The sequence below is a fragment of the Panthera onca genome, chromosome A1 (genome assembly GCF_046562875.1).
Source record: "Panthera onca isolate mPanOnc1 chromosome A1, mPanOnc1 haplotype 2, whole genome shotgun sequence".
NCBI lineage: Eukaryota > Metazoa > Chordata > Mammalia > Carnivora > Felidae > Panthera > Panthera onca.
In genome coordinates, this window is record NC_138339.1 from 69,624,054 (window position 1) to 69,648,401 (window position 24,348).

Here is a 24,348-nt window from a genome sequence, read left to right on the forward strand (position 1 = left end):
GGACCGCAACTGTACATTTGAGACTTTAATAATTTTTTTAATCACATAACAGGAAATACCTATAACTACAGAAAAAGTTACTTAGAAAAAATACAGGTGCTTCCAATTTCCATGTACTCCATATTCAACAAGCATCACCTGAGCTATTTCTCTGCACTAGGAGAATACAAAATCAAAAAAGACATGCTCCCTCCATAGGATCTATTGCTTAGTTTCTGCCAAGAAACTGGCTTTTGGCAAGTTTTTTACGTGTACAATTTTTCCTCATACTTCCTAATAAACATGAGATCTAGAAGCAAAAGTGAAAAGACAGGAAAAGGGAAGGAAAGAAAATATATATGCACAGCAAATCTAGAAAACAGGAAACCAGGCACTAACTTTCAAAATTAACTTTCAAAATCAAAACACTCCTGTTTCACTCTTTTAAATGGCTGACTTGTAACTACTGGTAACGGCATCACACATTTCTATGTTTCTATCATTTCAATGCTTAGGAATTTGGTATAAAAAGCTTAACTAAATAACTGATCAAAATTAGGCTCACTTTGCCTAAGATGTAGAATTTAACTTAAGAATGTACTTGCCAAGCACATGAAGCTGCAAATAATTTTCTCTGAGTGTCACTTTTTCCCTATGTAGACATATCACACATTTGGAATTTGGTCACACACAGAAGGATAGACTCAAAGAGCTTTTTTCCCTAATGGGGAAATTGTTACAGATAACTTAGTAGTAAAAAATGCATCATTTAGCAAGCTTCAAAGAATCACAAATTAATTTCACATGAGAAAACGAGTTGAATTTGTAATCATACATCTGGGGAAATATGAAATAATACAAGATGATGTACAGGGATTCATTCTTAAATAAAAATTTAGTTAACTGGAAAATTCAAAAAGATGGAGGCTCCCGATGAATCAATTAATACCCTAAAAACATTTGCTTATCATTTGCTTGATTCGTATGCCTTTCATGGGAAGTACCTAATAAGAAAAGTAAAATCTGTTTTAAGATTCCTCATATAGGAATAATTGGGGAAATTCGTCATATACTTGTCAATATTGTTGATGCCTGTCTTTAAAGATTTAGTACACGAGGCACAAATGGCAAATGAGTTATCTCCCATCATTTCTTCCTCACTTCATTCCAGCCATACTCCTTCTTTTAGTTCACTGTCCGTGCAATCTTTCTTCCTGGAATAATACCACCTCCCCCCAGAAACCATCTACCTCACTGGCTCTTACAGATCCACTGGGAGCCCGTTGTAGCCACCATATCCCATCCCACCTAAATTGTTATCTTTCATGAAAACCCTAAAATTTCTTTCATAGCATTTATCACAAAACCTAATTACACACTGTCTGTTTACTGTCTTTCTCCCTCAACAGACTGTAGGCTGCATGAAGGCAGGAGTCTCCTCCAGTTTGGTCAATATTTACTACTCAGGGTTCCTTTTAGAAAAGGGTACCATGACCTCATAAGACAAGTGAACAAAGAATGTGCAGCATTTATTTCAGAAATTCTTGGCTCCCCAAACTGAAAAGAAATTTAGTCTCACTCAGAAGGAAGTGCAAATTACAACTTCAATGAGATGCCACGTTTACTCATCACACTGGAAACATCAAAATGTTGTGTGTGACATCACACTATGACATCAAGGATGTATGGACACAGGTATTGTCACATATTGCTGGCAATAACTATCAAATTTTAAAATGCATATATACTTCTGTACATATTCATTAAAAAAGTCAAGAAGTATTTTAAAGTATAAAAATAAACAAAAGCATTATGTACACTACATATGAAGATACCTTCCATGCATTCACAAAAGACCAGAAATAAAACTACATGGGCATCCATTGCAAAGAGTTAAATAAATTAAGGTCCACTGATAATATAGATTTTTATACCATCTTTAAAAAAGGAGCTCTTCAGAAGCACCTAGGTGGCTCAGTCAGTTAAGCATCTGACTTTATCTCAGGTCATGATCTCGCAGTTCATGAGTTTAAGCTCCACGATGGGCTCTGTGCTGACAGCTCAGAGCCTGGATCCTGCTTCGGATTCTGTGTCTCCCTCTCTCTCTGCTTCTCCCCCAGTCATATTCTGTCTCTCTCTCTCAGAAATAAACATTAAGAAAAATTTTTAATAAACAAACATAAAAAAAGAGGGGGGAGGGTGGGCTCTTCTCTCCTGGAAGGTTCTCCAAGATATTAAGGTTAAAAAGCATGGTACATACACAAAAATAAACTCAAAATGGATGAAAGACCTAAATGTGAGACAGGAAATCATCAAAATCCTACAGAAGAAAGCAGGCAACAACCTCTTTGACCTCAACCACAGCAATTTCTTACTCGACACATCTCCAAAGGCAAGAGAATTAAAAGCAAAAGTGAACTACTGGGGCCTCATCAAGATAAAAAGTTTCTTCACTGCAAAGGAAACAAACAACAAAACTGAAAGGCAACCAACGGAATGGGAAAAGATATTTGCAAATGACATATCGGATAAAGGGCTAGTATCCAAAATCTATAAGGAACTTACCAAACTCAACACCCAAAAAACAAATAACCCAGTGAAGAAATGGGCAGAAGACATAAATAGACATTTTTCCAAAGAAGACATCCAGATGGCCAACAGATACATAAAAAGATGCTCGACATCACTCATCATTAGGGAAATATAAATCAAAGCCAAACTGAGATACCACCTCATACAAGTCAGAGCAGTTAAAATGAACAAATCAGGGGACTATAGATGCTGGCAAGGATGTGGAGAAATGGGAACCCTCTTGAACTGTTGGTGGGAATACAAACTGATGCAGCTACTCTGGAAAACAGTGTGGAGGTTCCTCAAAAAATTAAAAATAGATCTACCCTATGACCCAGCAATAGCATTGCTAGGAATTTACCCAAGGGGGATACAGGAGTGCTGATGCACAGGGGCACTTGTACCTCAATGTTTACAGCAGCACTTTCAACAATAGCCAAATTATGGAAAGAGCCTAAATGTCCATCAACTGATGAATAGATAAAGAAGACGTGGTTTATGCATAAAATGGAATACTGCTTGGCAATGAGAAAGAATGAAATCATGCCATTTGCACCAGTGTGGATGGAACTGGAAGGTATCATTATGCTAAGTGAAATAAGTCAGAGAAGGACAGATTTCATATGTTTTCACTCATATGTGGATCTTGAGAAACTCAACAGAAGACCATCAGGAAAGAGGAAGGGGAAAATAGTTACAAACAGAGAGGGAGGGAGGCAAACCACAAGAGACTCCTAAATACAGAGAACAAACTGAGGGTGGATGCGGGGCGGGGGAAAGGGAAAATGGGTGCTGGGCATTGAGGAGGGCACTTGTTGAGATGAGCACCAGGTGTTGTTTGTAAGCCAATCTGACAATAAATTATATTCATAATTTTTTTTTTAAAAAGCATGGTATAATACACATTAGTATGGAAATTAAAAATAGAAACAAAACAAATAAAAAAAAAACCCCACAGCAAATAGATTCTGATGAGGATGCAAAGTAACTGGAAACCTTGTACATTATGGGTAGCAATGTAAAATGGTGCAATTGCTGTGGGAAACAACATGGGGGTCCTGCATGTCCTATTTAAACATAGGATTACTACATGATCCAGTAATTCCACTGATGGACAGATACACAAAAGAATTAAAAGCAGGGACCTGAACAGATATTTGTATACCTATGCTCATAGCAGTATTATTCACAAGAGCCAAAAGGTAGAAATAACCCAGGGGTGCCTGGGTGGCTCAGTCAGTTAAGCATCTGACTCTTAGTGGCTCAGGTCATGATCTCATGGTTCCTAAGTTCCAGCCCCGCGCTGGGCTCTGTGCTATTAGTGCAGAGCCTGCTTGGGATTCACTCTATCCCTCTCTCTCTCTCAAAACAAGATAAACTTAAAAAAAGAAAAAAGAAAAGAACAGAAAGAAACTACCCAAATGTCCTTTGATGGATGAATAGATAAACAAAATGTGGTAAATCATGCAATGAATTATCCTGATTCAGCCTTAAAAAGGAAGGGAATTCTGACACATTTCAATATGGGTGAACCTTGAAGACTTTATGCAGAGTGAAGCAAAGCCAGACACAATGAGACACATACTATATGATTCCACTTATGAGGTACCTGAAGTAGGCAAACTTCTCGAAACAGAAAATAGAATGGTGATTGCCAGGGGCTGAGGTGAAGGTGAATGGCAAGTTCTTAACAGGTACGCAGTTACAGTTTGAGATGATGAAAAAGTTCTAGAGACAGAGGAAAGTTATGGCTGCACAGCAATGTGAATGGACCTAATGCTACCAAATGGTACACATAAAATCACTAAAGTGGTAAATTTTATGTTATGAATATTTTACCACAATTTAAAAAAAAACTCCTAAAAAAATCGGTACAATGTGCACAGCATGCTGCCATTTGCATAATACACATGCATATGTCTTTGTACATATGTATATATTACATATATTTTCCTGTATATCTAGAAAATAAGTTTGTTCACAGCAGCTGTGTCCCGTGGGAAGAACTAGATGACATGGAGACAGGGGTGGTTTATCTCTTACCCTTCACTATGTACCCTGCATATACTTGGACTTACATTAAAACATTAATGAAAAATTTTTCTAAACTATAAATGTGATACTCTGATTTCTCCTAAGCATTGAAAACTAACACAGCCATAGCATAAGATGGTCATAAAATTTTATTTAAGAATATTTCCCATATTAGATGGCTCAATTAATCATTTCTGTAAAGTTTTAATAAGAGGATGTTCTGTATGCAAACTGGTGTAGCCACTGTGGAAAATAGTATGGAAGTTCCTGAAAAAATTAAAAATAGAACTACCCTATGACCCAGCAATTACACGACTAAGTATTTTTACCCAAAGGATACAAAAATACTAATCCGAAGGGATACATGCACCCCGATGTTTATAGCAGCATTATCAACAATAGCCATTTATGGGAAAAGCCCAAATGTCCATAGACTGGTAAGTGGATAAAGAAGAAGTGGTATAAAAAGAATGAAATCTTGCCATTTGCAACAACGTGGATAGAGCTAGAGAGTATCATTCTAAGTGAAATTAGTCACAGAAAGACAAATAGTGTATGATTTCACTCATATGTGGAATTTAAGAAACAAAACAAATGCTCATAGAAGGAAAAAAGAGAGAGACAAACCAAGAAACAGATTCTTGGGTGTAGAGAACAAACTGATGGTTACCAGAGAGAAGATGGGTGAGGGATTACGTTAATTAGTTGATGGGAATTAAGCACTTGTGATGAGCACTGGGTGTTGTATGTAAGTGTTGAATCACTAAATTGTACACATAAAACTAATATTACACTGTGTGTTAGCTGCTGGAATTTAAATAAAAACTTAAAAAAATGAAAAGAAAAGAGGCTATCCTTTAAATATTTCACTGTATAGTAAATATTACTTCATGTTCTCATTCTCCAAAATAAAATAAATGTTCATTCAAAATGAATCAGGAAATACATAAGAGGTTAAGGAATAGAATTTAAAAATCTAAATATCTTGCTATAAATGCATAAGGGGTCATGGTAGAGATTTTAACCAACTTATTTTACTTAATACTATACCATGAGCAACCTATCTTTCCATATTAATAAATAGACCTATCATTATTTTAGGGCTGCAATGTATTTTCTAAAAGACTTTTAATTGAGACAACAACACACAATATACATGTGTTTAGTCTGATCAGCTTTGACAACTGTTTACATCCCTGTAATCACCAAAACAAGATATGGACTATTTCCATTAACTCAGAGAGTTCCTTCATGCCTCTTTCCAATCGTTTCCTACCTCAAGTGCCCCCAAAGAGAAAGACATTCTTCTTACTTCATGATTTCCATCATAATAGATAAGCTGAGCTACTCTTACACTTCATAAAATAAAATCATACACTATTTACTCCTCTGCATCAGGCTTTTTTTTTTTTTTTTTTTTGCTTTATACGTTCTTTAGAACGTATTACATATTAATACGTTTTTATTTAGAACGTATTTACATATTACTATGCATCTCAGTAATTCATTATTTTTCATCGTTGAGGAGTATTCCATTGCACAAATATGCCACAAGTTTTTCATCTATTATCTTGTTGATGGGCATTTGAAATGTTTCCAGTTTGAAGTTACTAGGAAAACTTCCCTATGAAAATGTGTGAACAAGTCGTTTTGTGAACATGTTTTCATTTCTCTTAGATAAATTCCTAGGAGGGGGCTCCTAGGCCACATGATGTATGTTTAACTCTGGAAAACTCTAGTGGCTTTCAGAGAGCAGTTGTACCATTTTACATTCCCACTGGCAATAGGGCAGTTCCAACTGCTGCACCTTCTTCGTCAACTCTTGGTGTTGGCAGTCTTTTTGATTTTAGCCATTCTAAAAGGTTGGGGACAGAATCTTAGAGTAGTTATAATTAGCATCTCCCTGATGACCGTACATTACCCAGCCCAAGCACACACACTTTCCTCCACACTGCTGCAGCCTCAGACACTGCGTCCAGGTGTTTGAACATGCCAAGCTCTTACTAATCCCTGGCCCATAATCACAATTCTCTTCTCATACCCTGGAATTCCTTCCCCACCCTCTGCCACCTCCTACATACCCGGCTAATTCTAACCGCCTTTCAGGTTTCAGCTTGAATACCACCACCTGCTTCAGGAAGTCTTCCAAGACCCACTTCACGCATCCATAGAAGGAAAACACTTGATTGTGATACTGCATTTAATTATATGTCTTCCCTGCTCTGCCTTGAAGGATGGGATCAGGTCTGTCTTACTGATCACCTATATCCCTGGAGTCTAGCACAGTAAATATTTATTGAATGAAGAGTGGAGTCAATAAGGGAAGGTTTTGGAAATAAGATAATAAAATATTGTCTCAGCTGGGTCTTGAAAAATGAGTAATACTGAGATTAACCAGTGCACAAAAGGGGGAAAAAAAAAACCCAAACAAACTCTAAGCTCAACTGACAGGCAAATTCCTAAGCAAGAAATAGCAAGAGTCTGCAGACACCCACGTGGCTCAGAAGGGCTAAGTGATGGGAGGTAAGGGTGGACAAGCAGGGAGGAATCACAGAGCAAAAGCCAGTGTGTGCCAGACAGAGGACATAGATCTGTACCTTTTGACACTGAAGCATCACTGAAGCATTTTAAAGCCAAGAAGCGACATGGACAAAATCATTTATTACAAGCCTAACTCCTGGTGAAATGGAGAACACCTGCAAGAGGCACAACTAGAAACGGGAAGACCAGGTGGAGGTTTTCAGAATAGCAGGAAACGAAGAGTAATGGGGCTGGAGCTGGGATTCAGAGCACAGAAATACTAACGAGGCACAACTCACAAGGCTTGGGGATTGACTGGATGTAGCCTGAGGGCCAGTGGGAAGGTAGAGCACACAATAGGTCAGGGCACCAGCTCCAGGTCAAGACTGTCTGGCTCTGGTCCTCATGCCATACTTACTAGCTAGAGGACCCTAGGTGCATCCCTTAACACCTCTGCCTCAGTTTCCTCATAAGGAAACCTAAGTCATCTTAATTCATAAGAAAGCTATAGGACCAACTCAGTAAATACATGTAAATGCTTACACCATGCCTGGTATACATTAAGCACTCAGGAAGTATTAGCTGTTAATATTATAACTAAATAGGGAAAAAAAGAAGTTGAGGTTGGAGCTTTGGATCTGGAAGCAGCCCAAACACCCAGTAATTAAAACAATAGTGTGGATGAGCCTGCAAAGTGAAGAGGAGAACAAGGGATGCCACCCCACAGGTGAGAAAAGGGACATTTAGGAAATGAGCAGAGGAAGAAACTGAGGAGATGAAAAAGGAATGCTCAGCAAAGCAGGAATAGGAACAGGAGAGAAAGAGCTCCGGGTCACAGAAGACAAAAATGGGAAGAATTTCAATGAGACTAGAGCGATCAGGGTCGCTGCTGTGAAGAGTCCTCCCAGGAGGATTGAGGAAACATCCGATGCTGGTAGTCCCTCATGGCTTTTGCCAGTATCCACCATGTAAAGAGAAGCCACCAGCTGAAGTGACTGAGGGGTGGAAGAAAAGCAAAGCGGCCTCACTGGAAGTGAACAGGGATTGGACGAAGTGGGGAAGGAATACATACTTTTTCAAATACACATATGCTGCTGCTTCAACTATTAGCACTGAAGTTATTTTAGACACCGGTGAACTGCTTTGATTCCTTTGATGAAATGTTATGTATCTTTAGGCTCTAAACTCAATCCAAATCTGCAATTTACCTTGAACATCAAAGACACACTGTTAACTTCTCATTGCTCTGCAAATTTTACAGCAGCGTTTGGTCAAACACCATAAAATCTGACCTGTATAAAATGTATAATAAGTTAGCCTGTATAAGAACTTTTTCTAGAAACTGAAACCCAAAATGTACATCAATAAGTTAGGATTTATATTATTTAAGAATGTAATCTCAAACATTTCTCTGATTTCAATAAGCAAACAGAGGGTTAAGAAAAGAGAGTAGAAGGTTCACTTAAATATAGACCTAGGAAAAAAGATGTAAGAGAAGGGTAGAGAGATTAAAGATTTTGCATTCCTGGCAAAGCAATGAAACCCAGCAAGGTGATGAAGATAAAATATCTTCATTAACTGTAACTTCCATAACAATGCACCGATGGTACCCTTCCTCCCAGCATGTATCTGAAGCCTTATTTCATACCAAAAGGTCCACACAGGGAAGCTGGTCAAGACTCTGGTAAACACACAAACTATTCTAGGTTCTTACAACTCATGGGGCTTCTTCACTGAACACCAGTCTCAACAGCAGGAGCACATACACTGTAAAAACTGTGTTAATGTCTCAGAGCTCAGAGAGGAAAAATGAATATGTAATATGCTGGGTGCTAGTCAAAGGAAATGCTAAGGCTAATGTTTCAGCTGCTTGACTCTGAATAAGGATTCACATTTTGATGTATTATAAACATCATGCAGTATTTAACTGCATTTAGCCAAAAAATATTCAAATACGAAGCCTAAAAAGTAAAAAGAATGTTAACATACTAGTCATTTTCAAAAATAAAACAAGCATAGACAGAAAATGTGCTGATTATTTAACAGGAGGCAGTTTCTTTTAAATGCACTGGCTATGTGTTACAAGTAGGCACCGTGACTATAATTGATTAAATTACACTGAATCACACACACAAAATAAAAAAGCTAGATGTTGTTTGCATGGATCTCCTTTAGTTAACTAGATTCTCATTTTTAAAAGCATGGAGCTGAATACTGCTGCCACAGGGGGTAAGAATCAAACAAGTCACTGCTAGAATAGATTATGGGATCATTTGAGTTATGTTTCTGTTAAGTTTCCACAATCAATTGGTATTCTTCAGGGACAATAAAAGCTTACATGGAACTCTGCTGGAATTAACAGGTTCTGTTCTGCAACAGCTAGCTTGCAAATTTAGGTACAGACATATAATCCATAGACTCATCTTCAAAAAGGAAAAAATAAACCATTGCATAAGCCTTATACTAGCAGTAAAAAAAAAAAAAATTCTGTCACTACTGCCAGTTGGGACAAGCTCAGAATTTTAAATAATAAGAGCACACCTATGTATTTATTAACTTTTCCCAAAAAAACATGCATTCAGGCAAGGAGAATTAAGAATGTTATGTTTAAGTAAATAGGGAAAAAAAATGCTATTACCCTCTTTCCACAGATAAATGTAATAAATGAGTAAAAGTGAATGATTATAACAAGAAGGGAGAAAACTGTGCCAAAGCTTGACCAGAAATAAAACTCGTTTGCCCTATTGTTGCCATAAAGCAATACATTCTTCAAGCAAAATGATATCATTAAGATCAGGCCTATATTCCAGAATATTTCCCATTGCCAAAACAGCATCTCTCAAAGGAAGGTTAAGACAAAAGACTGAACATTAGATTCTAATGTGCATTCCCACTCCCAACATCTTACCATTCTCTCTTCTTAGTATTAGGTTGAATCACGTGAAACTGACATTTTCGTACATCAAAAATGGTACAATTTTGGCAATATCATACAGTTCAACCTAAGTAAAATGGCCAAGAGAAAAGAAAAAGGGATAGAAACTTGCATCCAGATAGAATCAGGTAAAGGGGACTACCCTCATGCCATAAAACTGGTGGCATTTCTGACATACTGTGGAGGTGAAAGAAAGAATTCAAGTGTGAAAGAAAGAATTCAAGTACAGACTTGCAATTGCCCTGCAAGAGAAACCAACGAGGAGTCCCGAATCATGAAGAGAAAAGACTCAGAGAGAACTGGGCAACAGCCCCTAAGTTGGAGGGCCAAGGACTGAAGCAAAGCTGAATCCTGGGACAAACACTAATCACAGTCTTCATGCTTCTCTCTTTGGGCTTTTCCTACAAAAGTCTCTCCACCCCAAGCTCTTTACTGCTACAGAGGATGGCTCCCTAATACAGCCACACTGGGAGGAACCAAGCATGGCCTCACCTTACCAAAAGCAGCAGGCAGCAAGCCCAGTTTCCTTCAGACTTGGCTGGACTCTTCCCTACACTCTTATGAAGCAGAACCTTCAGACAGGCCAAAGCTCTTACTTGGCTTACAGGTCATATTAAAAAAAAAAAAAAAAAATGCTACATGAAGAAAGCCAATCCTGGGCTGCGCAAAGAGCAGACACTTCATAAATTTCTCCATCTTCCCACAGTCCCAGCTCGTCTCTTCCCCTTGGCTAGTGTTGCTCACATCAAGGACATATTTTCCAGCTGCTGGGCCCCTGATGCTCATGCAGCCTTTCAGAATCCAGCTCTCCAACAAAGGATATGAGCAGGGGGAAATACATCAGCTAGCTTTCTTGTTTGCAAGCAACACCTGCCGGCTCTGGAGAGCAACTGCATCGAGAGACTCTCCTGAGCACGCAAAACCGAGGACTAAAAGTCCAGGCTTAACGAAGGGCTGGAAGAAAATGAGGGGCCGTGCTACAGGGATCACAGGGACCATGTCACGGATGAGAAGAGTCTTGGGAATGCACCAGTGCCATGAGGGATGGCCTGCAACCTTCCCTCCGTGTCTGCTTCCCCTGCTTCCATCTGTCACCCTCGCTTCACTCTCCAAAGATTCAGACCCTAGGAAATATTATACTGATCAGCTGAGCTCAGGTCATAGCTGGTCTGTCTGACCTGAGGCAGGAAGATGGAGAGTCTGACTTACGTGTGTGACAGACCATTTCCCAAAAGGAAACCAGGTGGAATGGATGCTGGCCAGCCATTTTAACCAACACCCACCACAAGGAAACAAAGTAGTCAGAACAGGAAGGAACTGGAAGCCTGCTACACTCTCTGTTTTGGGACAAATTCCAGGTGTGGACACATCTGTTATTGCTCAAGGATGAATAAAAAGGAGGAAAATACTTGGACTTACAGGGTACAATGTAAAGAATGCAGAAGGGCAAAAAACAAACAAAAACAGTTAAAACCAAGCATTCAAAGCCAGAAAAGACCACCTTCCATACCACAAAGAACTGAACCTGAGAGAGAAAAGAAACCTTAAGAAAAATCTCCCAAACACAGGAAATATAACAAAGAAATAAAAAATGCACGTGCAGAAGAGTCAGTAACCAGAAAATTTAATCCTAAAACAAAGGAAATAAAAACAGTAAGTAATAACAGCAGAAAACATAAACTGAAGATGTCTGAATTGATATATGGAAAAGTTAATAGTAAGTTATACACATACCTAGATACATGGTGAAAATTTAGAATTTTATGGATAAAACTTTTAAAATCCTAAAAACATCTGAGCAGGAAAGTGATGGGGGGGGCGGGGAAGGTTAACTTCACTGAAGCAATACATTAAAAAGGTTCTTTTAATAAAACATTAATTTTATAGTTAGATGCTTTTATTAAAAGATGAAGACTAGGGGCGCCTGGGTGGCTCAGTCGGTTAAGCGTCTGACTCTCGATGTCGGCTCAGGGCACAATCTCACAGTTCATGAGATCGAGACCCATGTCAGGCTCCGCACTGACAGTGCAGAGCCTGCTTGGGATTCTCTCTCTCTCCCTCTCTCTCTGTCCCTCTCTTGTGCACACACATGCACGCTCTCTCAAAATAAATAAATAAACATTACAAAAAATAAGATGAAGACTCTCATGATGACTTCAAAACTAAAAACTATATTCAGTGTCCAAGAGAAATACTCAGAGTGACAAATAAAAGTTAAAGTAACAAGAGCTTCCAATATTTATTAAGGACTTAGAATATGCCAGGCATTGTCCTAAGCATTTTATTTCTATTCATCCAATCCTTGAAAAAACCAGAAGAGGTCTCAATATTATCCCCACTTGACAAATGAAGAAAATGAGGTTCACAAAAGTAATATGCCCAAAGTTCACACAGTAGATGGGAGTGCCAGGATTTGAATCCAGGTAGCCTCATTCCAGTGAACAGCCATTTGAACTACCACTCTAAATTGCCTGTTTTTAAGGAAAAAGGGCAGCACAAATCAGGTAAATCCAAACAACTACAAGTGACTGGTAGTAATAGCACTTTAGTTCTTAAATGGAGAAAAGATAGTTATTTGTCAATGGTGAAAGATACAATTTACAATCAAGAAGAAAGAAATACTCAGCCCAAGAGTACCCAAACCTTATAGTAACTGGCCCACAGTAGGTGTTCAGAAAGAGTTGTAGAATGAATGAACAAATGAGCTAATAAGCCAACAAAAGATCAGGCATGAACCCTTAGGTACTGAATTTGAAAAATAAAACACCTAAAATAAAAGGAAGCTGACAGGGGAACAGTGGCAAAAAATAGGTATAGTTCCTTACGTGAAAAATTTTTTGTTTCAAAAACAAAAATGTGTTCCAAAGTGATTGATTAGGGAACAAATTTTGTATTGCTTAAGTGAAATTTTGTCCCTGAGAAACAATAAGTGAAGAAGGCATAAAACTGCACCTAGCTGAACCCATTCACATAGGAATACGTATCTCTCTCTCTCTCTCTCTCTCTCTCTCTCTCTCTCTCTCTCTCCAAGGTCTACCAGCTACCTCAGTCCACTGTCTTCATACCCATGCACATATGCTGAACAACTTTTGATCAGATTTCAGATAACTCACTTTCTACCACTTTGCACCAACTCACAACGTGTACCCTTGCTGACACCCATGTCCACAAGCAAGCTTTACGTCTTTTATTGAAGCATTATGTATTTCTTATTCATCTAACATACATAAAACTCTATTAGCATCTTTAGTAGGTTCCCATGTTTTGTGTGTGCATGTCACTAACAAAGTTTTTGAGTGCTGCACCCTATCAAAAAAAGTCTGATGGATAATGATAGAAAACCAATTCCCTCCAAATTATCTTTAAATGTTTATGTCAATTTCCATCAAAACCCTTTTTTTTTTTCCTTCAGTAGTGTAGGAAGATTTTAATAATTAATTCTAAAACTCTTTGGGAAAATGAAGTGGTCACTCATTAGAAGAATTTTTCAGTAAAGAAAGAGGAGATTTTTAACTGTCAACGAAGCATATCAAACCACAACTGCAAACAGAAAAGTCCATGAAAGAGGTCAGGAAGCCCAGAAATCAGCGCATATTTAAAGACAATAAAGATGGCACATCAAATCAGTAGGAAAAAACCGGGACATTTTAGATCTTAGGAAAGCGGCAGAGCACAGCATGGGAGGGAAACCTGTGGGGCTGGACAGGCTGCACCAGATAGCACACCAGCACGGCACGTCCCAGCTGGGTGACCCTGGACGACCAGTGTCTCTATCTGTAAAATGAGGACAGTCATTGTACCTACTTCACAGGACCGCTGCAAGGATTATCCGTTATCATTTGTGAAGTATCAGAACAGGCGCTAAAACAGTGAGCGCTGTACATGTGATACTAAATAAAAGAAAGCAATGCATGCTAAGATAATCTTTATACTCTTAGGAGCAGAGAGGAGGGAGGCATGGGGATCAGAACCTCCCACCATACCATATTAAAAAGATAAATTCCAGGATTTTAAAAAGTGAATGATAAAAAGTTAAACTGGGTGGAAAAAAAGGACTCTTCCTCTGATCTCTAGATTGGGAAAAACCTTTTAAAATATGACAGTAAAGCTATCAAGAAAACAGATTGATATGTTTGATTACAATAAAATGTTTAAAGCATGTATATGAAATGCTAAGATTTAAGAAAATAACTTGAGAAAAAATAAGGGTTAACGCATGTGTGTACAAACTTACAAATCAGTAAGAAGAAAATTATACCATCAAGCAATTCACAAAAAACTTTGCCTGTACATATGAGAAAGTACATAACATTATCAGTAATCAAACTTTCAAATTAAAATATTTCAGCCACCATCAGGGCACCTGGGTGGCTCACTGGGCTCAGGTCACGATCTCACAGTTCATGAGTTTGAGCCTCGCATGAGGCTCTGTGCTGACAGCTCAGAGCCTGGAGCCTGCTTCGGATTCTGTGTCTCCCTCTCTCTCTGACACTCCCCCGCTCACCTTCTCTCTCACTCTCTCTTAAAGATGAATAAACCTTAAAAAATTTTTTAAATATTTCAACCACAAAATTGGTCAAAGTTTTAGAAAAAAAATATATTGGTGACCAAAACGCAGAGACACTGGTACATGGAAACAATCTTTCCAGGGGTCACTTTGATTATATGCTTCAAAAAGCATTTAAAATATTAAGCCCCTTTGACCTAGTAATTCAATTTCTGGGACAGAGTTGGAACATTAGGTTTTCAATAGAACAGTTTCAAGTCACTTTCCCACAGATGAAGCAGAATCAAAGAAAAAAAAGATTTGGAGAAATATTTTAAGTTTCAGACAGAAGGCTAAGAATTTTCATCCTCTAAAAATTCAACACGTGTTTCACTGTATAATTAATTAATATTACCAAATTGCAAAAAAAAAAAAAAATCTTAAAACAAACCTTTTAACAGCATCCTTCTTCGGCTTATCTATAGTATCCCACCACTTTGAAAGGTAAGAAATCTCAGACCACATAAATTTCCTCCGTGAGTCTTCTTTCAGCTTGATGACCATGTTATTAAAAATATACTGAGTCATCTCTCTAAAGTAGTCATCAAAAGTCTTCAACCAACCTAAATCAAAACACAAATATACAACAAAGGTCTGATTCATATGTCTGATTTCAACTCAGTCACATTCCATTACATGACCTTTGGATGCCCTTAGATGTTTCATTCATATGAAGACACATTTACAAATTTCACAAATATTTCAAGTAGTGAATTTCAAGTAGTGAAATTCCATTTGAATGCACATGACACTCAAAAAGACACTAATGCTACAATAACAAAAATACCCTGAAATCTGTACAAAGTCAGAAAGAAATGAGAAAAATGAGACAAATGACCTGAGGAAAAAAAGCATTTATTTATGCATGATAATTATAGTACCTGATTCAATTATGTATAATTTATCTCTAATGTAAGGAATTTGTCTTCATTTTAAAAATCTGAACAGCGTTAACAAGTTGGCAGTACTGTTTTCATCATATGGAATTAAGAGTGTATCCTTTCATACCACATCTGAAATTCTCTCCCCATTTTAGTAAGTGAAACTAAGAAAATCGTAAGAACAAACTATATCTAAAAGCCAGCAGCAAAGCAATAAGGTAATTAACAGCACTATTATGAATACAGAGAAGTAGAATTCTGCCAAGCACAGGCATTAGTTTCCAAAGGCTGCAAATTACTCCATTTTCTGGAAGCACAGACTGACACTAATAAAACAACACAAGTGTATATGAAGTCTTTTTCAAAAGAAAATTGTAGATGTTAATGACTTAATTCTACGACTTTTCCTCCTTCTCAAACACCCTGGAAACTTTATCTAAAGACATTTGCAATTTCACTATAAAGAAACCTTTTTAACAAGACCCACAAGTCTAAGCATAGCCCTATCTGGCAGAGTATTAAAACAACCTGATAAGCGGCTGAGGCATACAGTTACCAACTCTATCTACTAGCCAAGTGGATCCTCCAAGAACAACCTCTTATCTATGAAATCTTACAGAGATAGGGGTGTTCTATACATCCAGGCTAAACTACCACTCTATTTATTTCCAAAACTCAAACATGTGGGAGGACTAAAATATAAGGAGTCAACTGGTTATTTCTTTTGTCTATAATTAAGTTAATATTTGAAGTACAGTATACTGACTGAAAAAAAAATGAAAATCTGCTAGGGCAGAGAAGACAATACAAGTATTTTGACAATACAAGCATGAGCTTCTGAAAAGGGCATTGCTACTCTGACTGTATTTCTCCCTTCTGCTTTAACTAAAATCTATCGATCTATTCATTCTAGAGTTATTTACTGAGCATGTACAAAGCGACAAGTATGAAACTAGAAGCCAAACAGGAAGGCAGTGGAAAATTGTCTTTACAGGACTTTCTTGATCTGGGGCACTTTCAAGTCACCAAAGAAGGGTACCTGGATAATTCAACTTTTCCATGCTAAAAAGCCTGCACCTATAGAAAATTCAAAGATATCTCATGAAACAATGGTCTGCAAAGAATCCCATCTTGCTTGAGGAAGGTACAAACCTGGACTCCTGTCCCAGTGCATGAAGCCAAGATCCACATCTGGATTCCCAGGGACAAGCAAAGAAAATCCAACCTACCCCTAAATGGGAATGTTCAAACTTGCTGCTGACCATGCCAAGAGAAAAAAACATCAAGTGCTCAGACATGAGCCCAGGATATAATATAGCACTTGATAAAGATTAGTTGCTATCGTCATCATCATCATCATCATCATCATCATGTTTTTAATTGCCCCGTCCCCATCTCTATAATTGAAGCAGGTAAAAAAGGAAATAAAAGATATTTTTAACATGTAAGTTTTGAAAAGGATACCTTTATTTAGAATGTTTACACAAATTGTTCCACGTCTTAAACATACTGGTTACCCAAAATTATTGTTTGCAAAGAATTCATTCTATGCCCGTTGTAGGCTGAATTGTGTCCCCTCAACATGCCTACGTTGAAATCCTAAACCTCAGTACCTCAGAATGTGACTATATCTGGAGACAGGGTCTTTAAAGAGGTGATTAAGGTATAGTAAAGTCATGAGGGTGCACCCTACTCCAATATGCCCTTGTAAGGACAAGCAGATAGACACAGACACACACAGAGGAAAGACAGAGGAGAGAGACCTTCAGAAGAAACCAGCACTGCCAACACCTTGATTTTGGACTTGCAGCTTCCAGAACTGTAAGGAAATAAGCCACCCAGTCTGCAGAACTTTGGTATGGCAGCCCTAGTAAACTCATATAGTCCTAGAAAAAAATGAGTGCTGCTACCACCCCAAAAATAAAGAATGCAATGTGGGAAGAATTTTTATTTTACTAAGCACTGTCATAATATCTAATTGAATATATATAAAGTACCTCCATATTGCAAGACTGAACTGAAATCAAATGCACGTAAGTGACAACAATTTCTGCCCCATGCTATTATTACTCTATATGTGCAGTAAGAACCACGTAAATTATCGAAATGGCTCTATGAGAACGACCGTCTTTAAGGCAACACTCACAACTTTTACCTACATTTTTAACAAAGAGATCAAAACTAAGCCCTAATCATTTGGCTACTTACTCAGTAAAAGAACTACGAACAATGGAATGACTCCAAAATTAACAACAAAACTCTAGTAACCTAACATAGAAAATGAATTTAGAAGAAATCATCTTTATGAAGATGAATAAGTAACAAGTTTTTTTTTTAAGTACAATTACTTGTTTTCATCAGTTATAATTTATTATTAGCTAAGACCCTTTCAAAGAATAGTTTATCATTGGAGTTGTCATAAAGGAATCACAGTGACTGATTAATCCATTTTGCCTTCGACACTTCATTTGCCCTTCAACAATCATGCAGGATATATGTCAAAGATATTTACATGAGCCAAAGTACATGCTCAGAGATGTCAACTTAAAAGCCTTCCATAAAGCTCATCTATAATAGACATTAATATCACTACAATATAGCACAATTAATGAAGAATGAACTAAAAGATAGCCTCTTGCAGCTTTCAATATTGAGTAATCTAACAGTAAATTAGCTTTTATTGCTCTTATACAATAGAGTAATCAAGTATTCCCTTTTACACTGAATTGGCTATTTCTTTCCCTAAATTACTGTAAAACTACAACTGTATATTAACATGAGACCAATCAGAAGGATAGTATTTTATGAAAAGTTGTATGGGATGAATTTTTGTGACATAAAATTAGATTCCTACCTCTGGATTTAATAATCTTAGGACACTGAGTTGCAAACTGATTTACTTAAGTGGTCAATTCACAGCCTTTTTCTCTCCCTTGAATACACTTAGAAATTGAACCAGGGCTAGAACAGCACACAGAAAACCTTTCCATTTACTGTTTTCCACTCTGACAACACTCTAACCCATAAAACAACTAATCACTACTTTTAAGTAAGTGAGGAGATATCTGCAACAAAGAATACACAATTAGAAGTTCTGTAAAGGATGAATAACTCTCAATTTGCTCTATGTTATCATAAAAAAAGTTAAGTTCTAAGGACGCATGGGTGGTTCCAGTCGGTTAAGTGCCGACTCTGGACTTTGGCTCAGGTCATGATCTCCCGTTCCTGAGTTCAAGTCTTGTGTCAGGTTTGGGATTCTCTCTCCCCTCTCTCTCTGCCCCTCCCCCACCCACTTGCGCACGCACAAGAGCGTGCACATGCGCTCTATCTCTCAAAATAAAGAAATAAAACTTGAAAGAATTTAATTTCTATAATATAAAGCCTAGTTATGTTGGAAGCTCTACTGCTTATTTTTAATGTGCGTGAACAATTAAGCACTTAGTGACCGTTCGCTGACAAACCACCATTTTTAGAAATTTGACTCCTGATCTAGCTTTGTAGTCTGAAGACTTTGTGGCAATTTCATCCTCTGGAGGAACACTTAGTTTTATTTGGTTCAAGGGCATACACAGCACTGATTTAGGACCTGGGCAAGGGTATCTCACCCTGAGCCCTGGACTTGAGGGATCTTCCTATTCTTCCTCTGACCACATCCCTTTCACAAGGCAAAGAAAGAACTGCCCACCCAGAGCCTGCCTTGACCTGCCCTCCTAAGCACCATGACCCAGAAATGTGTCCAAATAGCCCCAAGCCAGTTTCTAGAGCCCAGAAGGGGCCTTCTATATGTCTTTCTAAAGGACAGTTGACCTGGAGGTGGTAATCTCTGTAGCCTGAGCAATGGCCAGGGGGATACAGTTTGCAGGGATGTGGGAAAAGTGCTGGCGTGTCTGTGCATCTGTGAGCAAAGCCCCTCCTGGTTTAGGACAGGGCCATTTCTGGGAAAGGAGGTTGGGCTGCCCCACAGGCTGGCTTCTCCCACACAAACTCAACACATTCCAGTGGGGAACTGGAGCCCCAGCAATCTCAACCCACATGTGGCCTTCCTGATAACTGTGCTATTCCTCAAAGTAGGAGGAAAAGACCTATTCTACTTATCATGTATCAGTTTGATTTATAACTTTCGAATGTTTACACAAAGGGTCTGAGGGCATCCACATACTTTTATACCAAGTCCTACAAATTTGGGAACCTACAACCTGAACTCCCAACCAGTCAATTCTCATGAATCTAGCACCCGGTATGAAGACTACACCATCAAAAGTTGAATAAGTACATGATAGATGAGTGAAATGTATAGCCAAAAGAATAGGGGAAAAGGGTATATAGAGTATAAATACAAATTTATTACTTCAATTAGAAATGAAACAAAAAGGAAAAGACACCACACACACACACACACACACACACACACACACACACACAATTAGCTCTAACATAGCCACTGTCTGTTCTGCTAACCTAATCATCTTTGATCAATATCTTTAAGTTACGAGCTTATATTTAAAAAGGCTCTGTCAGCCCTAAGATGATTTAAAAGATGCATCCCAAAGAAGTCATGCCCCTCAAATCATTGTTACACTGTTGTGGTTCCCACTACTATGACAATCATTTTTTAATGACTACATTAATTCTACTCAGTTAAATAGGTACCAACTGTTAAGAAAAGATAATAAATCTTGCATCAAAAATAATTATAACAAGATAATAAACATTTAAAAACTGCAACTTAAGCTTCATGTTACCTCCATTTTAACATAGTATTCTCTAATTTAAAAATAAGTACAAAGAGGATTCATAAAACAAGAAAACTTCTTTATTTTAGTAATGAAGTCATCGTCTACCAACAAATGATCAACAGGCTTCTTCCATCACTTGTCAAATCCTTCCATATTTGATTGTAACATCCAGTCTTACACTTAAGACATTGCATACCATGTTAATTGGTATTATCATAACTCAAACAATAAACTGAGTTTTAATTAATGTCCTGTTCTAGTTTATCCATTCACACACAAATCAAACATCTAATAAGACAAAGCAAAAAAGCTAATAAATGAAAACAGATTCTACAGTAAAAATAAGAATAAAATGCTTGGGAATAAAGAAGTGATAAATTCCTAGCAGAAGGACAGAAGATTCTTAGAATAGTCATCGTGTGGATAGAGGGAAAAGGGGGTAGATCCCAAATAGAAGCAAGGGCATATGGAAAAGACACTAAGCCATGAAGTCCTGTGTCAATCTCAGGGAGAAGGCAGCCAGGTGTGGCTATATCGGAGCTTACATGGTGGAGGTACAGTGAGAAATACAAACAGAAGTGGGGGCAGACCACTGAAAATCTTCTGAGCCATTCTTGTTTCTTAGTGAAGGAAGTTAACGTCTTCTGTGCTTTCAAAAATGACTACTGTGAGCGTAAAGGATATACTTCAGTGTACAAGACAAACAGGAAATGAGGCCACTGCACAAGTTCTGCTAGAAAATGGTTCTGGAAATAGAAATAAGAGGCCAATGAGGCAAAATGAAGAGCATATGTTAGCTGACTGAAGCTTCCAAGACAGAGTAGAGAGAGTCAAAGATGAAGCTGAGGTTTTCCAAAGACCTAAACCTGCTGAATCCTACAAATGCTTCTGAACTCAAGTTTCCAGAATAACCTCACCTTTTTTCCAGGTGATTCAGTGTCATCTAACAGATTTCAAAGCATATCAGCTTCACTTCCACTAAGGTGTTTGAGATACAGCACTTTTTGAGCCAGTGTAAGATGCTGTCACTGGTAATTCTATCCCACACCACAGGAACCATCTGCATCACTGTTAGGAGAGCTGGAGTTTTGTTCATCCTGCAGCTGTAATATGCACAATGTCCAATTGTGATCCTTTACTCTATTGCTTTTCTAAATGTCCTTTAAAAGACCTGTGTACCTTGATATGTGACACCTGCAATTATGAGATCAACCTCCACAATAATTTCTAAATCTGTGCTAAAGTTACTTCCCTCCTTTGTTAAGGATTCCATCCATGAGCATCATCAATTCACACGGAGCAGGACACTTCAGGCCTACTAAGTCTTCCCCAAACAGAGCATAGTGGTTTGAAATAATGAGACCGGTCTATAATATGAGAGACATCCTTAGAAGTAAAAGTAACAGTGACTTCCTTCGAGGAGTTACTCCTAGTGTACGTGAGGTTATTTAGCCTTATGAGCAGGCAAATACTGGGCATATAATCAAAGTTTCTAAAAGAAACCATTTAAAAGCTGGAAAATACTGCTTCCAAATTACTTTCTAACTGTAAAATATGTAGCAATGAGGAAAACCACTCACCATCTCATGGACTCAAGTAGTATTTAAGGACAGAGACATCCATTTCAGTAAAGACAGACCAGAAGGAAAAAAAAAAAAAAAAAAAAAAAAAGGATGAGGAACAGTGTGGTGAGGTGTCTACTCTTCCAAGATAGTTCAGAAAATGTTTTTTATCATTAAAAATACTAAAGTAGATGACATTGGCTTGGAAACACTTAAAAGACCTTCCTCCTGGAAGCTTTGCCTGTGGGTTTCAGAAGTATTACCTTCAAGAGACAGTATTAAGTAATGGTTGTAAGTCCTAATTCCAGAGCCAGACGGCTTGGGTTAAAGCCCAGCCCTGACACGAACACATTACCTGGACTCTCTTCTGCCTTAGTTTTCTCATTTGTGAAATGAGGGTAATAACAGGACTTTTGTCATGAAGTTGCTAAGAGCAGTAATGGATTTAATACATGTAAAGTACCTAGAATAGTGCCTGAAACATAGTAAAGTCCCATAAGTATTAGCAATCATTTATATAACTGGTGCAGTAGTGAGCTCTGAAGCATCAGACTCAAAAGACAGACAAAAGTAACCAAAATAGGAGAATGGGGACATGTGTGACAATCACCTGCATCTCTAGGGAATACCTGATACATGTGCTCCTAAAGAACGCAGTCCAGTTAGAGCCCCAATGGACTTTTCCCCTCTAAAACACAACCTCAATATACCAACTCTAGAGATCTCTTAAAAAGATAATTCTAAAGAGCCATGTAAATATTTAACTCATAATGCCAACATTTTCTTAATTAAGATTACCAGATAAAATACAGGATGCCAAGTTAAATTTGAATTTCAGATAAATAATGAATAAATGTTTACTATAAGTGAATCCCATATGAGATCTGCAAGACATATATACTAAAAAAAACTATCCACTGTTTACTGGAAATGTAAACATTTTTTAAGCCAAATCTGGCAATGCTATTAACAACCCAAAGTTCAGATAAATGTGCTGAATTAGCTAATGCCCATAAAGCAAGAAAATCATTTGAACTAAGTAACATATCTTGAGAGGCAGCATAGTAAATGGAAAGAGCACAGACCTCAGAATCAGGCAAATCTGAGCTTTAACTGCCATCCTGTGCCAATGTCTAACTGATGGATCTTGAACAAATTAGTATACCTGCTTAGTCTCACTGTCCTCACCTGGTAAATGATGTGTGATTTACTGGTGTTGAGGGTTGCAGAATGTATTACACAAACTAATGTAAGATACACAATGAATACCAGTTCTCACTCCGTTCTTCCTCATACTATCTTAGCTCCAGAAATTCAAATTTCCCACCACAGTAGCCAAAACCAAAGAATTCACTTCATCTCTCAATCACTAACCAGAACAAAGGACTCCCCAAACTGTCCACAAACCAACCTCCCCTCTCCTCACCATCTCCTTCTATTCGGCAGGTTCCTTTGGAAGCCAGAGTTCCAAGTCCCCCCTGCTTTCGCCCACCCGGGCATTACCCAACTGTGGGGGGACCACAGCTCTTCTCTTATGACTGTTCTTAACAATATTTTGTTAAGTATATTTGTTAAGAATAACAGAGAAGCTTTAAAAATAACATTACACAGTGATTTCCCCATGTTTTTGTTCTTTTGCTTTTTAAGAATAATAGCACATAAACTCATTTCAAATTATAATACAGTACTAAATGCAAAATTCTGTTTTTCAATTTGCCACAAAAGAAAGTCAAAAAATTCTACTCATTTGAATCAATAAAAACTCTGTAAAAGAACTGCAAATGCACAAAAGAAAATTATTTTCCAGTGTGACTCTTGTACCTAGGTCTCCCTTCTATTTGGAGTCAGACCACATGGGGGATTATTTTCTAATGTTCATTTTACAAATTGCTTAACTAACAATATGCTGTCCAACTTTCCATTTAGTACACCTTATCTTCTCTCTACACACTGCGATTCCTTTGAAGGAAAACTAACTAAACATTTCAGCAGTTTAAGTAGTGGGAAGCAAAGAATTAAGATTGTAGATACAAAGGTGCTGTAATTGTGTTTTAATCAGCTTATTAAATATAACATGAACATGTATCAATCAACTAACATTTAATTTCATGGTCTGTGATTCAAAACTTTTTAAAAGCGTAACAGGGCAAAGTTATCAGCACTGACTTAACAATTCCCTTCCAATTTTGTTTTAACTCATGTAAACCATATAAAATATATGACAACTGTTACATGTCCTCATGGGCTGGAAGAAGACATAATTAGAAATTTATTAAAATATAAACATAATTTGAAATTTATCTGTCTTATGAGATATCAGAACATGGTCCAAAAAAGAAAAATATCTACATATATAAAAACACAACAACATAATTCTTTTTCTTTAACATAATTCTTAAAGTTAGGGAAAATACAGGAATCTTTTAAAAATCTATTTCAGTACTTCTATCCCCAACAGACAAAACTCCACCAATGAAACAAACTACCGAGCTAAAGTTTTAAATTGTTGCTGTAGAAAATGCAAACAAGTCTCTATAAATCTCATTTAGAAAGTAAACCGCCTAATTGCACATTCATTTAGGCG

General features: G+C 37.6%; 1 protein-coding gene across 2 annotated transcripts in view; it reads right to left on the reverse strand.

Moving 5' to 3' along the window:
* MAN2A1 (mannosidase alpha class 2A member 1) overlaps positions 1-24,348 on the reverse strand; it is a 166,193-nt gene that overhangs the window by 110,790 nt on the left and 31,055 nt on the right. For both annotated transcript variants that reach the window (XM_060635233.2, XM_060635234.3), the window contains exon 4: positions 14,977-15,148. In XM_060635233.2, the coding sequence (XP_060491216.1) occupies positions 14,977-15,148 (172 nt within the window). The remainder of the gene's footprint in view (positions 1-14,976; positions 15,149-24,348) is intronic.